The sequence below is a fragment of the Triplophysa rosa genome, linkage group LG3, assembly GCF_024868665.1.
Source record: "Triplophysa rosa linkage group LG3, Trosa_1v2, whole genome shotgun sequence".
NCBI classification, from domain to species: Eukaryota; Metazoa; Chordata; class Actinopteri; order Cypriniformes; family Nemacheilidae; genus Triplophysa; species Triplophysa rosa.
The window spans coordinates 9,682,427-9,700,766 of record NC_079892.1 but is presented as its reverse complement, the minus strand read 5'-3'; the positions used below and the strand labels follow the sequence as shown (position 1 = coordinate 9,700,766).

The 18,340-nt window shown below is 39.2% G+C and overlaps 2 protein-coding genes across 5 annotated transcripts; one reads left to right on the top strand and one right to left on the bottom strand.

Annotated features, from left to right (window-relative positions):
* On the bottom strand, window positions 1-8,887 carry asb15a (ankyrin repeat and SOCS box containing 15a). Of its 3 annotated transcripts, none has more exons than XM_057329066.1 (10): window positions 8,315-8,887; window positions 8,094-8,201; window positions 7,933-7,970; window positions 7,633-7,764; window positions 6,300-6,458; window positions 5,965-6,210; window positions 5,712-5,883; window positions 2,053-2,581; window positions 1,202-1,355; window positions 1-810 (listed from the first exon to the last, which is right to left on the bottom strand). In XM_057329066.1, the coding sequence occupies exons 2-10, from the start codon at window positions 8,195-8,197 to the stop codon at window positions 626-628; spliced, it is 1,719 nt and encodes a 572-aa protein (XP_057185049.1). In that variant the 5' UTR covers window positions 8,198-8,201; window positions 8,315-8,887; the 3' UTR covers window positions 1-625. The 3 variants fall into 3 exon arrangements, with proteins under 3 accessions (XP_057185049.1, XP_057185048.1, XP_057185047.1); XM_057329065.1 differs by having other exon boundaries at window positions 8,382-8,887; XM_057329064.1 differs by having other exon boundaries at window positions 8,524-8,887.
* Window positions 8,888-11,639: 2,752 nt separating this feature from the next.
* iqub (IQ motif and ubiquitin domain containing) lies at window positions 11,640-18,308 on the top strand. Of its 2 annotated transcripts, none has more exons than XM_057329199.1 (12): window positions 11,640-12,180; window positions 12,865-12,999; window positions 13,141-13,308; window positions 13,387-13,556; window positions 13,631-13,789; window positions 13,881-14,091; window positions 14,472-14,647; window positions 15,090-15,260; window positions 15,731-15,907; window positions 16,243-16,482; window positions 16,824-17,009; window positions 17,459-18,308. In XM_057329199.1, the coding sequence occupies exons 1-12, from the start codon at window positions 11,904-11,906 to the stop codon at window positions 17,633-17,635; spliced, it is 2,247 nt and encodes a 748-aa protein (XP_057185182.1). In that variant the 5' UTR covers window positions 11,640-11,903; the 3' UTR covers window positions 17,636-18,308. The 2 variants fall into 2 exon arrangements, with proteins under 2 accessions (XP_057185182.1, XP_057185181.1); XM_057329198.1 differs by having other exon boundaries at window positions 11,642-12,180; window positions 13,381-13,556.
* The last annotated feature ends 32 nt before the right edge of the window (window positions 18,309-18,340 follow it).

Genomic DNA, 18,340 nt, shown 5'->3' with positions numbered 1-18,340 from the left:
AGTGTATTAAATTTTAACACATAAATGAATGGAACATCTTGATTGTAGACTCAGAACAGGATCTGGCATCAATGCTTTTATTTTTATCTGATATAAACATGTTTTTTGGCAACATTTAGCCGGAACATTATTTTATTGCACAAATAGCACCGAGACATTCATTTGGAGGCAAGGTCTGTTTGAAAGACATGGATAAACCTCTGGTCATATCAACCTTCTAACAATCCAATGGTATTATCAATCTCTCCCAGGCCATTGCAAAATACAGTTTTCTTTCTAAAAGTTAAAGACAAACAGATTAATTAAGGTGCACAATTTTCTTTCCTGAAGTATCACTCAGTATCCTATGGTAAAATGAAGATGGGGCGGGGCCTATCAAAGAGCTTGTCCTTTTGTTTTCCAAAAACCAGTAGATTTGGTTTACATTTTGACTTAAGTTATATAAGGTGGATGGACAGTCTCATACTTGAATGGACACAAAGTGTGTGTAGGATGAGTCATCAATATGTTTGGTCTGTTTGCTTTAAGAGAAATCCTATTTTAATTTGAATATTTTTCCTAATGTTTAGGTATATACTTGAATGTTGTCATGGACTCTCTAACCTGCTAAAACTATTTTCTACCTTTAGAAAAGAGCATCACACCTGACACTGATTCTTCCATACAGATCATACTCTTTGTATGTCAGATAGCTTTTCAGTCCAGGTGGGAAAGGACCTGAGTATATGAAGTCTGGATCACCCAGCCTGCGTGGGGTCATCTCTCTCCTGATGACTAGTCTGCTTAGATGCTTCAATGAACGAGGGTTTCCTGGAAAATTCAAAGATTTACAAGAAAAACAACTTTCACTGTTTTGGATTTCTGTACAGGACTTATGTTTCTTAAAGAGCTTTAAAAAGATAGCTGGCCCAAAAATGAAAATTCTATCATTTATTCACCCTCATGTAATTTCACCCTTGTTTAACTTTCTTTTCTCTGCAGAACACAAAAGAGGATATTTTTAAGAATGTTTAACAAACAACATTGACTTCCATTATATGGACACCAAACCACTGAGACATTTCTCAAAATATCTTCTTTTGTCGTCCACAGATGAAAGAAACACACACAGGTTTTTAACAATAAGAGGATGAATAAATAATGACATCATATTTATTTTTGTGTGATCTATTCCTTTAAGTAGTCTTTCGATTGATCTTACCCAATATGTCTGAGATGTCTGACCACTCTTTATGCTTCCTCAGAACCATCTTCAGTTTTGAGCAGATGGAAACATGACTGACATAATCCAAGAGAACCCGTACAGCTCTTCCGGAGAGCTGGACGAGCGAAGAGACGCTGATAAAATCACAGAACTACATACAAGAGAAGACAAGACAAATATATGTATAACCCACATAGTATGATATACTGTATTTTCCTCAGCGGTAAGTTAGCATTAAAACATTAGTTCTTTCATAAGCTCCCTACATAGGTATGAAGTATGAAAATCCTTTCATTTACTCACCCTCATGTCATTTCAAACCTGTATGACTTTCATTCTTATGCAGAACACAGAAGAAGATATTTTGAAGAATGTTGGTAACCAAACAACATTGGCCTCCATTGACTTCCACCCTGCGTTACATTTCGTAGGGCTCATCCCTTTGCCCTAACCCCTTCAAAGGGTTTACCCTCCGGAGTGAGAGCTTCAAAGGGTTGAAGGGTGTAGGGGACCAAACGACTGTTTCTTGAAGTGCCCTTCTGCGTCATCATCCCGCGGCCATAAGGAGGCGCCGTTGCCACGCAAAGAATCTGCGCAAAGAATCATGGGGACAGTCTGTGTCCATCAGTTGTACCCTTTAAAAAGTGGGCACTTTTCACTCTTAAGTGCCCTTCGAAGGGCGATATATCCCATTTGGAACGCACTGCCATTGTATGGACACAAAACCACTAAGACATTTCTCAAATGTGTTCCACACAAGAAAGAGTCATATACAGGTTTGTAACGACATGTGGATGAATAAAAGATGACAGAATTTTTAACTATCCCTTTACAGCTTTTCAACTCACTGGGATCTTATCTCTTGGATGTTCTGAGTAATTCCCCCATGTTAAATCATGATGACACCAGAAGCATTTTTCCGCATGATAACCGCCGTTTAAAAGCAGTCGCATCATCATCTCGTCTTTCAGACAGTATTGTAGTGCAGTGGGGAACACCGTGTCGTTGACCATCGTGAAGTAACAGTTCACATCAGCCTGTCTGGCCAAGAGCAACTTGACAATCTCGTACCTCCCGGATCTCACTGCCACAAGGAGGCAGTGCAGAGGATCCAGGTCCGTTCTGGCTCCAGCGTTTAACAGCACCTGAGTGCTGCTCACATCTCCATTGGAGACAGCAAAGTATAAGGCGGTCTGTCTTGTGTCGCCGTAGGTCTCAGAGACGTGCGTGTCCAGAAGAGCATTGACATCAAAGCCTTTCTCCAGCAGGAACTCCAGACACTGGATGTGACCTCCGTCTGTCGCTGAATGAACTGGGCTCTGGCGTGAGAGATGGAGAGCTTCTTTTGTGGTTACGGGGATGAGCATTCTCAGAGCCCTGTAAAGAGATCGTACCAGATATCGTAACTTGCTTCTACATTATAGTTTGTGGTGCACAAACAATCCAGTACCTCAGAGATATGAAGTATTTTTGTAGGCTAACCCAGAAGTAAGCACCACGCTGGTTCCCTCGACCAAAAGCCTATGCATTTTTCTCATAGGCTTTAATTTGGAAGATCGCAAAAAACAAGCTCTGTGATTAACAAAGGTTTATGATGTTTACAGGTTTTGTCTATCAAGTTAATCTTTACAAATTAACACCTCATTTGTTACTTTTGAAGCCAAAATACAATCGTCAGAAGTAAAAAGCTAACACAATGCTATAAACAGTCTACACTTAAGGTCGCTCGATATCAACGTCACCACCACCAAGCCTCCCACAACTCTTTCAAACTTGATTAAAAATCTGTTTTTATCTGTAATTACTCCATGAATGAATCCGCATACGTTTTAAGAGATTTGTGCCCATGTTGCATTATTTGTGAGCTTTAAATGCCAAAGAAAGTAGTCACTTTTAGCAACTTGTTAGCAACCGCCGTTTTTAAGACACCATAAGGTTTTAAAAAATCCCAAACAGGTTATAATTGGTGTGTTTTATTTCATAGAATATAATGTGAAAATATTTAGAGGTTTTGTTTACCACAGACCTTATTTCGGGCGATTTACCAAAAACCCATTAAAAAAACTTAAATAAACTTTGGAGCAATGGAACCAGAAGACCTAAAATGCTAACTCGCTTCCATGTTTTGCATACAAAAATAAGTCATCTCTGAGCCTCCCTATATTGCATCAATAGTGAAATGTAGATGTTGTTTGTGTTGTAAAGCCTGTTTTGATTTTGCAAGTCTAATCGTGTCTAGTATTTTATTGTTAATGCCAAAGTTCATTGAGTTGATAAAAGTAAAAGCGCTGCCGACACTCTTTGCTCCACATTAACTTCCTGCTTAGACAGCTTATGACCGCTTAAATCTTGGCAAGCCCGTGCATCCCCTTCTGCACCCTGATTATCTGATGTTCTCCGTGAGCATCGTGCCACGCTCAGGTCTGCCGAGAGAAAGTGGCGCAAATCTAAAGAACCTACTGACCTCCGTCTCTATCAGTCTCTCCTCTCTTCTTTCTCTGCTGATGTCTCTGCGAAAACTCAGTACTACCACGCTAAAATCAACAACTCGCCTGACTCTTGTACTCTCTTTAAATCCTTCTCTGCTCTTCTTTGCCCGCCTGCCCCCTCACCTCCATCGGACTTAACAGCTGATGATTTTGCGTCTTTCTTCGTAAAGAAAACGACCACCATCAGCAGTCAGTTCTCTGTGCCGCCGAATCTTGAAAACGCCCAAACCCACGACACATGCTCGATCCCCTCTTTCTCTCTCCTATCTGAAGATGACGTTTCCAAGGTCATTTCTTCTAACCACCGACTACCTGCCCGCTAGATCCCATCCCCACCCATCTCCTCCAGGCCACCTCTCCATCGGTTATTCCTGCTCTGACCCACATTATCAACTCGTCTCTCACCACTGGTACATTTCCCACAGTCTTCAAAGAGGCCCATATTACCCCGCTACTGAAGAAACCCACTCTTAATCCTGCACTGTTAGATAACTACAGACCGGTATCTCTACTCCCCTTCATTGCCAAAACTCTTGAGCGTGTTGTATTTAACCAGCTCTCCTCCTTCTCACGCAGAACAACCCCCTGGACAGCAACCAGTCTGGTTTCAAGAGCGCTCATTCCACAGAGACTGCGCTGCTCTCGGTCATTGAAGCCCTGAGACTGGCAAGAGCAGCCTCTAATTCATCTGTACTCATCCTACTGGATCTATCTGCTGCCATTTGACACCTTTAACCACCACAGTCTTCTATCGACCCTCAAGGCTATGGGTGAATCTGGAATGGTGCTACAATGTTTCAAGTCTTACCTCTCAGGTAGGTCATTTAGAGTATTTGAGTCCCAACAGGGGACTCAATACAGGGGTGCCTCAGGGCTCAGTGCTTGGTCCGTTGCTCTTTTCCGTATACATGACATCCCTAGGTTCTGTCATTCGGAAACATGGCTTTTCCTATCACTCCTATGCAGATGATACACAACTCCACCTGTCATTTCAGCCTGACGATCCGACTGTTTCTGCACGCATTTCAGCATGCCTGAGTGACATTTCGCTCTGGATGAAGGACCATCACCTGCAGCTGAACCTTGCAAAAACAGAACTGCTTGTAATCCCGGCTGACCCAAAAATTCACCACAACCTCTCTATTCAACCAGGCTCATCAACCATCACACCCTCCAGAACGGCCAGAAACCTGGGAGTGGTAATCGATGATCAGCTAAACTTCACGGATCATGTTGCCGCACCACCCGGTCCTGTAGATTTATCCACTACAACATTAGGAAAATTAGACCTATCCTGTCCTAGTCCAGGCTCTTGTCCTGTCCAGACTGAACTATTGTAATGCGCTACTAGCTGGACTTCCAGATTGCACAACCAAACCTCTACAAATGATCCAGAAAGCAGCGGCAAGAGTGGCCTTCAATGAACCGAAGAGAGCACACGTCACTCCTCTCTTCATCAAGTTACATTGGCTCCCTATAGTCGCTCGCATCAAATTCAAAGGTCTGCTCTTGGCCTACAAAACCACTACTGGTTCGGCCCCCCCATATCTTCACTCGCTAATACAGACTTATGTACCCACCAGATTCCTACGCTCTGCAAATGAACGACGTCTTGTAGTGCCATCCCAAAAAGGGAAAAAATCACTCGCGAACCATCTCTGGATCTCTTCCACATTTGTGGAATGATCTGCCCGCTGCTACAAAATCAGCAGATTCTGTAGCCATCTTTAAGAATTGGCTGAAAGCACATCTCTTCTGTCAGCACCTGACCGATTAGTTCTAACTTCTATCTCTTTTCTACTCTTTCTATCCTTAAAAAAAATTAGCTTTGTAAATTGTGGTAAGCTATATGAGACCAGTTTTACTGCTCTTATGCTTTTTGTTGTCCTTATGTTGTTCCAATTGCTTCCACTGTTTACCTCATTTGTAAGTCGCTTTGGATAAAAGCGTCTGCTAAATGACTAAATGGAAATGGAATAGTAGGAATGGTGTGTGTTTGCAGCTCTCTTTGAACTAACAGGTAATGCCCTTCGTAAGCCGCGCGGTGGATCGGCAACCGTGAGGAAAGATTAGCTTTGTTGGGATCAGCTCCATGTTGAAGTAGAAGCTCAATGCAGTCAGGATTGCCAGAGCCAGCAGCATCATATAAAACACTGTCTCCGTTTGGCGCCTGGGCATTTACATCGCCACCTAGTGGTGGGGAGGACATTTTTGCTTTAGTTTAATGCTTTAGTGTAAAAATGTAGGTGTAGGTTTGTCAAAGAGTATTACCGTAGTGAATGAGGATGTCCAACACTTCTGCTCGGGCGTTTTCTGCGGCAATCTCTATAGGCGTCATGTCATTCTGGTCTACCTCAGATACGTCGCCTCCACGCTGAAGCAGGAGCTGAAGAATATCAGTGCAGCCCACCTTGGCAGCTTCGTGAACGGCAGTCCACTTTTTAAGGCAGGCTTGGTTCACAGATGCGCCTCGTGATAGAAGTGTGAAAGCTATTTCAAATGAATCTGTTCTTACAGCTGTAGCACAAAACATGTTTTGGAACTTATTTTGAATGCTAGTGTAGATCATTTGAGATTCAAGTGAGTAATATTTATGGTTTTAGTACCCAGTAATAGGGGAAATTCGTTCTTGCTGTTGGCCCTGTTGGGTGAAGCTCCATGTTCAAGCAGGGTCCTCACATTCTCCACCAGACCCGCTTGAATGGCCAAAATCAATGGCGTCTCTCCAGCTGCAGTTTCTCTCTCTAAGGATAATCTGTAAGAACCTGTTTTCAACCAAACTGCTGAGCATTTTAAATGACAGCAAATGTATACCAATAACTTGCTCTCATGTTTTACTAGTGACCTAATCATATCAAGAATGATAATAATAACTATAAAGATTATAAATAAAAAATGAAGGTAATCCATTTTAGTTCAAGGACTCGATTAAAGGATTTAAAAATGTGAAGCTGCAAAGCGCAGTAAAAAAAATATTGCACTGTAAAAAAATATTTGACTTTACAAAATGTTTCTGTTATTTCTTTACAGATTTTCACGTATACTTGTTACAAACTATGTAACTACATTACAAACACGTATACTTGTAACTAGGGATGGAACAATATCAAAATCTCCCTGTACGATAATACCTCGGTGTAACGTCCACGGTACGGTATTTATATGACAAATGATGACTTGGTAAGGTGCCATAAGCATCCTCTTTTCTTTATCGTCTAATCATATTATGCTTAGAGGTATGAGTTATAGTATGAGACGGGCCAAATGACCTAAAAATCCCTTTTATAAACTAAAATAATTGCTCCAGATGGACCTTGCCAAAAGTAACATTTATTATTTTTTCATCAGGCATCGTGTCATGTGACCAATTTTGCGATTGCGATAATACAATATTGATAATATTGTTGCATCCCTACTTGTAACTTATTACAAACTTGTTATTTTACGAAATTTTAATGTTTTTTTATTTTTTAAATACTGTAAAAACATCAAATTACACGAAAGACTGCAAATTTACAAGAAAAACATTGTAATTTTATGTGACAAAACTAATTTTACGGTATTCTACTGCCACCCCAGCTGCCGGATAATTACAGTTTTTTGCAGTGTCCATTGGTATGGATGCTAATAGGCCTACAGTTATTGTTATAGTTATCATTCTTGTGAAATGGCTTTATTTTAAATAATGATAGAATTTAATATCCTCATTTACATTAGATTCCCTGTCATACAGGTTTGGAACAACATGCGGATGAGTAATTGATAACAGTTGTAATTATAAGGTGACCTACTGTCTTCCATGAATACTAAAAAAAGAGCAATTTGATGCTATTTATTTCACCATTCCTTAAACGGCAGGGAAAAGGTCAAAATGAAGCATTGCAGATTGAGCAATTATAAGAAATACTTGCAAACTACAGCAGTTTACTTCTATCTCACCATAAATGACCATCTCCAGCACCTGTACAGACTGTTGGACAGCAGCTCTGTGGAGCGGGTACCATCCTCTGCTGTCCACCTCAGTGAATGCAGCAGGATAATCGGACAGCTTCTCTAGAGCGAAAAGATCTCCTGTGGGGCCAGATGACACGCACACATCTGCATACTGTGTCCAATTACCCCCATTTAATACTTCATTCACTTAAAACAAAAACTGTTGACTTTCTAATGCCTATTTGTCAACTAATATTAATGTTTTATAGCAAGCACATACTGTAATCATACATTGGGAATTTTCACCTCGGAAAATTGCATCCAAGATTTTTTGATGTTCCACACTGGATTTATTCGCAGGACAGAACAAGAAGCATCATCATGATGGGTAAAATTGTAACATTTTCTTGTTTGTATATAGGAAACATATAACAATATACAGTAAAAATATAATCTATTCATGGCACCTTCCAAGGGAGGCAATGTCATTACAAGACTCTTGGATGCTCAGTTGGATGGCAGCATCAAAAAGATCTTCGTCATCATCATCTACGTCATCTAATGGATCCATCCTCCTGAAGATAAATTTAATATTCAAAATAAAGTAAAGTTCAATAAACAGTTACTCTTTGTAAAGTAAATTGCTATAACTGTAATTTGTTCAGATTGTCTTTGAAATCAGATGTACAGTGTATTCCTTTAACCAACAGGAACTTCTTAGTATCCGTAATATGACACAGTACTCCTAAACTCACACATTTAAAGTGACCAGTCCATTTCCAGAAAGATCACAGATAAGAAGAATTCATGTCTCTCTCAAGGTCGCTGTCTTCACAGAACTACCGTTCGTACAGAAGAGTGTCGGTGAACAACAGAGGTTTTGACATTTGTACTCACATTTCGAGGAAATGTTGAACTAGGGCATGCACAGCCGACACCTGGCCCGCCGCTTCCACTAAATTGTTCGCGCTTCACCGAACAGTAAACAAATCTCACCTTGCGTAACAGTTCCAGTGAAATCACGGGTCTCGTGCTGCTATGCCAGTAGTTTAGCTGCACACAATCTCAACTTGAGTGCCGGCTTCTGCTGCCTAAAACAGCAACACGCATCTAATTTTGGCTGTCACCTGCTCTGTCTCTCCCGTCGTGCACACCAGTTAAGTCAGATGTTATGCCTTTCCAAACATAACTCTTATTTAAATAATAATATTTATGATAATGAAGTGCAATAATTATATTTTTAGGCTGTGCAAAACAGCCCCAGCTCTTACAAGGATTTTATGACAGCTAAAACTAAACAGCTTATTATAATTAATAACAATATTCAAATAAATGCACTTGGAAACATCTTTACAGTAAAACTGATTTTATTTATTTATTCAGAGTCTCCATGCAGGGTTTTTAGGCTTCTATAAATGTACTGTAATCGACGCCTGTTGGGTGCATCTACTGATACTGTACGTACAGTCGAGACATAGTTTTGCGGTTGGGGAAATCCCTGTTTTCTCTGAGGCATAGCCTAACCTTAAGAAATGGAGTAGAAGTCATGGGGGGAAAGACACATTCTGTCATCGTTTACTCACCCTCTCAAACCAGACTTTCTTTTTTCCGCAGAACACAAAAAATATTTTGAAGAATGTTGGTAATTGGCACCAATTCACTTGCATTGGTTTTGTGTAGAAGTGAATGAGTGCCAGCGCTATTCGATTACCAACATTGTTCAAAATATCTTCTTTTGTGTTCTGCAGATGAAAGTAAGTCAAACAGGTTTGGATTGACATGAGGGTGAGTAAATGATGACAGAATTTTTATTTTTGGGTGAACTATCGGTTTAATAGTATCATAGTTTTGTCAAACTGCCAATTTAAAGAAAATCATTTACAGTCTTGATAAAGTATAATGGGCACTGTTGCATAAACACAACTGGAATTTCAAAGTGTTATTAAAATATAATCCGTGAAGTAAACCATTCATATAAACCTTGTACCGCTCATATGAACTTGTACAATTTGTATCCAAAGAGTGATGATTATGTTAATAATAGCCAATTCTTTATTTTACATTTTCTACAACTATATATTATCCAACCAAATTTTATAACCAAAACATGAACGGAAAGGAACTGTTAGGAAACTGCAGATTTTAGTTTATCCACGCACCCATAATCTTTGCATGGATGAGTTCAGATGATATTAGAGCAGCTTTCTAACTGGAAGTGAAAATGAATCCATAATGCAGATGTTACAGCGTCTACTATTTCTATTTCAATTATATGTTTGTTATTGTGTAAGTTTGCTGTATTTTAATCAAAATAACCCAATTTAAGTTTGATTGATATAACTTGAAATGCACAATATGATTTCTGAAAAAGATTTATGAAGATTCTTAAAAAAGAATCTGTTTTTGCAAATAAACTCTTTAACTGAAGAAAGGTTTCTTCATTTGTTGAACCAGAATGAATTCATCTACCATGGTGCATATGTGTGCCCACTCTTTTTGTTTCACCAGAACGCCTCTGAGGCATGAGAAAAAGGGGGCAGGGCTGACTTTGTTTAATAGAATCAGCATCGCTCTTCCAGACAGGTGAACCAGTGCACAAACAAATGTCACAGAACGATAATGGCAAAATTAACAAGTGAGTATTTTCTTACTTGTTTTGCATTTAAATGTCATTGTTGTTACTCACAATATACAATTAAATAAACAATAAATCAATAAAAGCAGCTTTTCGTAATAGGCTCACTAAGTCGCTTCATTAATGGATCCTTCAAATCTGATTCAAAACAGTTTGTGTCGTGTGGTAATGTTCCATGTTTTAATAAGATTTTGACATTCTGTAATCCGTAAAGTCAGAGCAGTCTCTCATAATTTATTATTTTAATGATAATCTTATATTGGTAAACCATATGAAAGCACTATAAGGTATTCTGCCCAAAGATTTACAGTCCAACATTAGAACTATTTGTCACATTCTCTAGTAATTAGTCCAGACCTACAGATTGATAACATGATCTTAATTCTCATCTTTCTAGTAAAATAAGTGTCAATCAAGATTCAAAATTTACAGGACCACCTCTAGTTCTTTTTCATGAGCTCATGAATAACTGCGATGTCACCTTATGATCACAGTGCATGCTACAGATTACTGACTAATGTACTTGAAATGGCGTTGTTCTCTGCCAAGTGTTCCATTTTCACATGTAATAACCTGATGAATCAACTTTTTTTATCAAAGTGGAAAGAAGTCTTTGGAATGGAATTACCTGTCTTGATTGCTGCCAGCAGTTTTAAATTCACATCTCTTGCCGATCTTAAAGAATACAACAGTATTGTTCGGCAATAGTTTTTACTACCTACCTCTTGAGTTTTTACATGCACGTTAAAATCATACATTGTACATGCATACATATGCATTAGTCACAATTTTAAAAAGTATTAATCAAACCAAAGTGTTAAAGTGGTTGAAGATGTATGATATGATAAAGCAGACATACTGTAACCCATACCTGTTTTTAAATATTGCAAATGACTCATTTAAGTTTAGGCCTAAGTGTAAATAAATAAAACCCTTTCATGTGTAAACATGGCAACACACACCCTGGATTAAAATGCATTACATTGATTTTTCTTACTTTTCAATATCTCTGTTTTAAGCTGTCTCAATATATCCTAATTCAATTAGCATCAGCACCATACTTGTCTGCGCTTTGTTAAGTCTGAATCAGTGAATCGATTCTTTTGGACAGTTTGTTCAATGAACCGTCTAAAACACGATTCGCCGAATCTTTTAGCTATCGCTCTGCCATCAAATGACAAATTGATATATTGTCACTGTCTTTTTAGGTTATTTGGCTCATAGTTTGTGTCAAGTGATAAAAACAGGATAAATACTGTGGTATTGTGTTAATAAGAGCTGCCTACTGTACAGAAAACATTCACGTGACGTCTGTATGAACTAATGGTATTTTTAATACTTAATTATTATAATCATTATTAACAATACTACTGCTTCCACCTCACTGTCTTTTTCACTCTGCTTTCGGTCGAGTGTTTTACAAAGCCAAATAATTACAAAGAATCAAATGAATGACTCGCGAATCACACATACCATGGTTACCATAGCAGCGGCCAAACACCACACACTCACTCTGACAAGTCTAAACCACAGCACGGCTCGTTTATTTCACCCCTTAATATAGCTTTCGCGATTAAATTTCTTGAAAAATACGCTTAAACTGACATAAGGTGTAGTGTTATGGTGGCGCGACAGCTTTGTCATGTCAAAGCACGACAGTGAATATAACAGTCCTGAACCCGAGCGACGTGCGGTGCGGGTCCCCATACAAGATGTCAATCAAACTGAGAACGAAGATCAAGAAGTTGTCGACGAAGATCAAAATATCACATTTAACGTCTATACATCAACAGACATGATTTTACAAGAAGAAAACATCGCGGATGCAACTTCTCAAGCGAATCGATACGAAATAAATCCTCATGGAAGTGAAACCAAGATCATGTCATCCAGTGAGGTTGGAAACTCGACAGCAACAGGTAAAAAAAGTAGCATTTTCACTAACAACTAAAAGTGGGGCTTCTTGATATGGTCAGATATGTTAAAACAGTAAAAGTCACGTTTAGTATTACAATACAGTATATTACCATGTAATAATAGGCTATAGAGAATGTGAAGCTGACGTCACGCCCTATGTTGCGGTGGCGCCGCCATCTTGGGAGGATAATACTCCACTGCTATTATTGTTTTGATATGTACCGTTACTTGTTTTGTTTTATAAATGGAGAAATCGAAAGTGAAAGAACCACAGGCTTTTCCTGAACGACTCTGCGTAATGCTATTGCAGTTTTTTAACACATCAAGACCGACCTGGTTATATTTCCTAATCAAACAAGAGAAACAAAACACTGCATTGAACGCACTAGCAGCCATCCTCCCAAGATGGCGCAACATTCAACGAGGCGTGACGTCGATCTATTGACGGTTTCAGGTGCACCAACATAAACTAACGTCATGTAGCTCAAACTTAACTTCGTTGAGTAGTTTCAATTGAATACAATTTATATACAATAAAACATTAATATTAATAAAATAAATTATATTATAACCAAACACAGACCGAAGTTAAATTCGGGCCAGGCGCGTCCATCTATCCCTTAATTGTTTGTTTATTTACACAAAGATTCATGTTCATGCAACATTTGTGTTTCTTTTTCTTTCAGTTAAGATCTTGCTAATGCCAGATAGGCACATGATAACGGTTGCCTTTACTATTGGCCTTACAATCCTGGATCTGAAAAACCACTTTGCCTTTGAGCTCAGAGTGCCATCAGATAACATACAGATCACTTTAGATGGTAAGAGATTTGCATTTTATTCCTTTGGCTTTTATAAGTCAAAATGATGGCTGAAGTATCCCTCATAGGAGAGATGGAAAAAATTGTTCTGTGGAACACAAAGGAAAATATTTTGAGAAATGTTTGCTTCGTTTGGTTTAGAAAAGTGTGTCGATGATGACCAGACGCTGATGGACATTGGTGTACAGCCACATGGGATGGTCCAGTTTGAGTTGAGCTCATTAGATCCAGAGAATTACCCCATTAGACAAATCAAACCACAGCAAGAATACAACATGCCGGATGTCATCACTGTTAGAGTGCAAACAGGTACCATCAAAACTACAGATGCGTATGAACAGACAAAATATAAGACAAGTTTGACAAGTATGTTTCTTTAAGATGCAGACACATATCAGGATGTGGTGGTGGAAATCGAGAGGGCCACTCGAGGAAAGGCATTTCTTGGAGGATACCGTCATAAAGTCACAAAGGCTAAGTATCATCATGCTGCTGTGCAAACCATAGCTAAGAAAAGGCCTGACAGAGGAATTGAGATGTTCAGCAGGGACACGCAGGTGCATACACACACCTTTCAAAAATGTCACAGTTTTTGAGACAACATTCAAGCGTTTTCTCGACTTTTAAACAGACCGTCATGTTAAGAAACCAGGACCAGCAGTGTTCCAAAAACGCCTCGACTCAGATGACCAGCATCGGCTGCTATGTGTCCAACATGGAGGACAAACTTATAACACCTTCAGGGATTTACATGACTGCAGATGAGTATCACAGCAAGAGACTGAAAGCTGTACGTGTCTCCAGGTTGGAAGAGGATGTTTCTGATGGCTACTGCATGTGCTTTTTACTGTAGGAGAAATGACAGTGTATGTTTTTTTCAGGTCGTTACACTCCAGACGTATCTCAGACGCTGGCTGGCCAAGAGTTTCACAGACGGCCTGAGACAGGCGAAAGAGCTGCATCTGGCATGGTTGGAAAATGAAAAGAGACGGAAGAAAGAAGAGAAAGAACAGGGGATCAGAGATAAGTATCGCCGCTGGATGAACCCAGAGAGAAAAGCAGACTTTGATCTGCTTTATAATGCTTTAAAAAGTGAGCAAGAGTGTTTGAGTTGATCTTTTTGAGGACCAAAAAATTCAAATCATTTATTCACCCTCATGTCATTCCAAACTTGTATGAGTTTCTTTCTTCTGCAGAACACAAAAGAAAATACAGTATTTTGCTGGTAACCAAATAACATTTACCCCCCATTTACTTCTAATGTGGACACAAAATATCTTCCACAGAATAAAGTCGTACAGGTTTTGAATGGTGTGAGGGTAAATAAATGATGACAGAATTTTATTTTAAGTCAATAAGTTATGTTATAGTTGAATATAATAGTGTTTGTATTGAGATGGACATTGAGGATGTGTGCACTTGTATGTATGTAAGTCAGGTCGTCATTCTCTGTCTTTCTCGGCTTGTGTCAGAATGGAGACAAGAGGAGGAGGAGCGCATCAACGCCGCCTTTTCTGGTGCGGAGAAAAAGGCAGCCCTGTGCGCTCTGCTGGAGCAAGAGACCCAGTTCATCTCATCTATAGAACGGCATAAAACAGCTGCATTCGAGAGGAACCAGGATAAAGCTGTTCTTGCCTTCCTCAACAAGGTGACAGTCTTTGCTAATCTGCTGTGTCCTCATGAGTTACTTTAAATCCAAACCTTACAGAAACCTTTCCTTTAAAAACTCGGAACAAAAAGGAATGTCATATTAAACCTGTATGACTTTCTTCTGCAGAACACAAACGCAGATATTTGACATTCTTCAAAATATCTTCTTTTGTGGGCTTATATTGACAGGAGTCAGTAAATGATGACAGAATTTTCATTTTTGGGTGAACTATCCCTTTGTTTCAGTGAAAATGCCCCTGCAGTAAAACGCATTGAAGTCACTTTCGAAGAGACTGATAACATGCTGATAACAAACTAGATCAAAAGTAAACCCTGATAGCCTTCAAGCCTTTAATATTCCATAGGAGGTCCACTGGTGGTTCTTTACATTGAGTTAATAAATGTCATCCTCTCAGCAGCCAATGATGTGCTTCCTTTAGTGTGCAGAGCCTAAAAAGTGGCGTGCGTTTGACGGGAAGGTGACACAGATGGACACACAGTTCACTATCAGAGGTTCTGAGCTGCGAGATTTGTACAACAGCATCACCCAGGATGAAGTCACAAAGGATGAACGTCTGGATGTGGTGCTTACCATCAAACACACTGTGAAGGTCAGTTCTAGACTAGTTCTTGTAGCCTGTAACTGTATACAACTAGGTGTGTCACAATATACCAAAATGATCGATAACCGTGATATTAATAACTGAGACAATTTTATAACTAGATACCATCGTAATGTAAATAATTCAACGCTTGTTTAAAATTGAATGGTAAAAAATATAATGGTTTCAAACTCTCTCTCTACCTCCCTACACTCATATTTTGAATGTGGTTCATAAAAAATATAAGAAGACAAAAATTTAGAAAACCCAAAAATATATTTGTATATATATATATATATATATGTACTGTATATATTAATTTGACTGATGGCGTTATTTATTACTTAATAAAAAACATTTAAATTAAAAATATAAATCTGACAGATGACTGCTTGATGAGGGTGATTTTATTTCATGTAAATACTTGTGACATGCATATCTGCTTGACTCATTTTTTTTGTGTGTGTTCTTTCAAATAGGATCATAAATGTAAGCTGACACAGGAGATAGTGGATTTGATTGACAGGGAGGTGGATTTGCTGATGAGGGGGATGAAGAAGAAAAACATGGATGGGTTGAGAAAGAGAATATCTACGCTGTTCCTTCAGTACATCAAAACCCCCGAGTTCAACCCTCAGGTGTCCAAACTGCTGCAGGTATGTGGCGAATCTGTCATTTACCGTAACATTGAGCTGTAACGTCTATATTTTCTGGCCACACAGTAAGAAAAAGCACTAATAAGATCTCTTTAAATTGGTTTCTCATAGACAGCAAAGAGATTGAATGTAAATGGAGAGGTTTGCTTTGTCTAATAGCTTTTAGATATATTTCCTAAGGAAAAGATGCCCCTAATCTCACATGTGTCTCATTTCAGCAACGTCACACAGATGTATTTGACTTAGATATGAAGGAAAAATACTAAACTAAAAAATTTTAGTTTAAAATCTCATTAACGACCAAATTATTTATTCCGTCTTTTTTGTCTCCTCAGTATCCAGCTGACCTTAGGAAGAACATGTATTTGTGTAGCGGTTGTAATGAGTACAAGTCATCCAGCGACTTTGCCTTGAAGACTAACACATCAGTGGTTGGCCTCTGTCGCCGCTGTACACAGTTAGACAATGAAGGCCGCCGCAGAGAAGACTTCTGCCTCTACAAGAACATACTCAAACATCTGCGTGAAACTGAGGCCAAGTGCAGCCCCGAATCCAAAATCACATACTTACTACAGGTACAGTGGGCAATTACAGAAATGTGAACCGCATCTTGGAAAAAGCAGGTTTTCGCAAGGGAGCAAGTTTTCAACGACTGGTTTCTAAAAGGGACTGAAAAACTTCTGTAGAAATATGTACACTCACACTTCAGTTGATAAGTTTATTGAATTTATAAGAGCCACATTTTATGACACCACCGCTCTTCGGTTTCATGTTCAGATTATTGTATTACCATGAATGAGGGAAAGTGCAACCCTATGGCCGCTCTAGCGTGGGAAGTCCCACCAATTTATGAAGTTGTCAACGTCATAAAGGAACTTTGATTTGCTTTGATGAACATCTATTGTATCTTTATTAGGAGCAGGACCTGCGGTACCTGGTGGATGAGCTGTGGGGGGCCCAGTCTGCTCTGAGCGGGTGTAAAGACCTGCACGACTTGCTGCTTGTGCGGTGGGAGAAGAACTCAGCCTGGAGCCCGTGGAACTGCATCCTTCTAACAAAAGACGAGGCAGCCACACACCTCAAAGTGGAGAACATCAGAAAGGTACTGAAGCCACAACAGTTTCTGCTCTTCAATGCATTCCTTTAACAGAGAGAAATGATTAAACATCAGAGGGGAACACAAGGATATTCAATATCCACGTAACTGTTGCACTAAATTAAACACGGAATAGCATACATTAGATGGTCATATCTGTATCGATTTGAAGCAACATTCAAAGATTAATATCTGTAATAATACACTATACCATTTTATTAGCAGTGACCAGCAGGTGGCAGTGTGTTCGAGCGTTATAGCGTAATAAGGATTTATTAATGAATCTTGACAAAACCCTGTTTTACATTAGATGTTTAGATTTGATCATCTTTAATAGTGTGTGACTCGACTCTTAACAAAAGCACAAACAAAACAACTGTTTCTGCCACCAGCTAAAGAAAATCTCATGTGGCACCATTAACACCCGGACAACTGGGTGTTGTTTTTCCCCGCAGGCATACGACGTGGTGGTTATCCGTGATGTCAAGCAGAAACACGCGCTGGCCAGGAAGTACTTCTCACAGATACCTGCGGTGGCCAAATGGCAGCACGACGCCAAGGTTCAGCCCCCCGCCCTCGGCAACCTGCTGGTCTCCAAGCCCATCACCAAGGCGACCGAGCAGAATGGCTAAGAGGCTACCCACAATCCTGCAGGTGCCCAAGGACTTCTGCTGTATAACTATTTTCCTGAATCGAGTTACAAATGATATATTTGCATTGAGGTACATTGTGGATGTTTGCTTTTAAGAACATTTGAAATTCAATGTTAGATGTTGCAAGACATTTTTGTCTTTACTTTGCAGTTCAGCCTGGATATTAAAACAATTTCCTTCTCTCTGCTTCGGTTTCGATTCATTGGATTGTTCAATGCCAATGAACTGTTAGTAGAGGAAGCAGTTATATGGATTTAGATATACTCAAAAAGAGCAGCTCACTATAATCCTGTGAAAAATGTAGCATAAGCATTACGTCATCAGTTCAATAAAAGAAAGGAAGTATAAAAAAAAACAGTACAACTAAATTATCCAGCATTATTACACACAAAAAGCCACACAGGTATGTATTTAAATGCGATTGGGAGCACTTCTGTTACCCAAAAAGCACAAGTTCAAGTGTTTTAATTAGGCCTTTGATGCCATGGTATTAGGCCATGGTTATAATCAGGAGGTGAGCCATGTGAGATATGCAATTAGAAGAAAAGGTCAAGAACCTCCTCCTGTGTTTCCTATTGAACAAATGAGAACAAGACCACAGGCACCACAGGAATAATGGCTAAAAAGACTCTAGATTCATGATATAGTTGAGAAAACGTACGTTTTTAATGATAATTTGTAGTA

What these genes read in the sequence shown, in the direction of transcription:
- asb15a (XM_057329064.1), bottom strand. An exon ending in CGAATTTCCCCTATTACTGG is followed by an intron (nt 6,211 to 6,299) that starts GTACTAAAACCA and finishes TTTGTGCTACAG; the next exon opens with CTGTAAGAACAGATTCATTT. An exon ending in GCTTACGAAGGGCATTACCT is followed by an intron (nt 2,582 to 5,711) that starts GTTAGTTCAAAG and finishes ATCTCTTTACAG; the next exon opens with GGCTCTGAGAATGCTCATCC.
- iqub (XM_057329198.1), top strand. Translation starts at nt 11,904, where the DNA reads ATGTCAAAGCACGACAGTGAATATAACAGTCCTGAACCCGAGCGACGT. An exon ending in ACAGCAAGAGACTGAAAGCT is followed by an intron (nt 13,790 to 13,880) that starts GTACGTGTCTCC and finishes TGTTTTTTTCAG; the next exon opens with GTCGTTACACTCCAGACGTA. An exon ending in AGGTGTCCAAACTGCTGCAG is followed by an intron (nt 15,908 to 16,242) that starts GTATGTGGCGAA and finishes TTGTCTCCTCAG; the next exon opens with TATCCAGCTGACCTTAGGAA.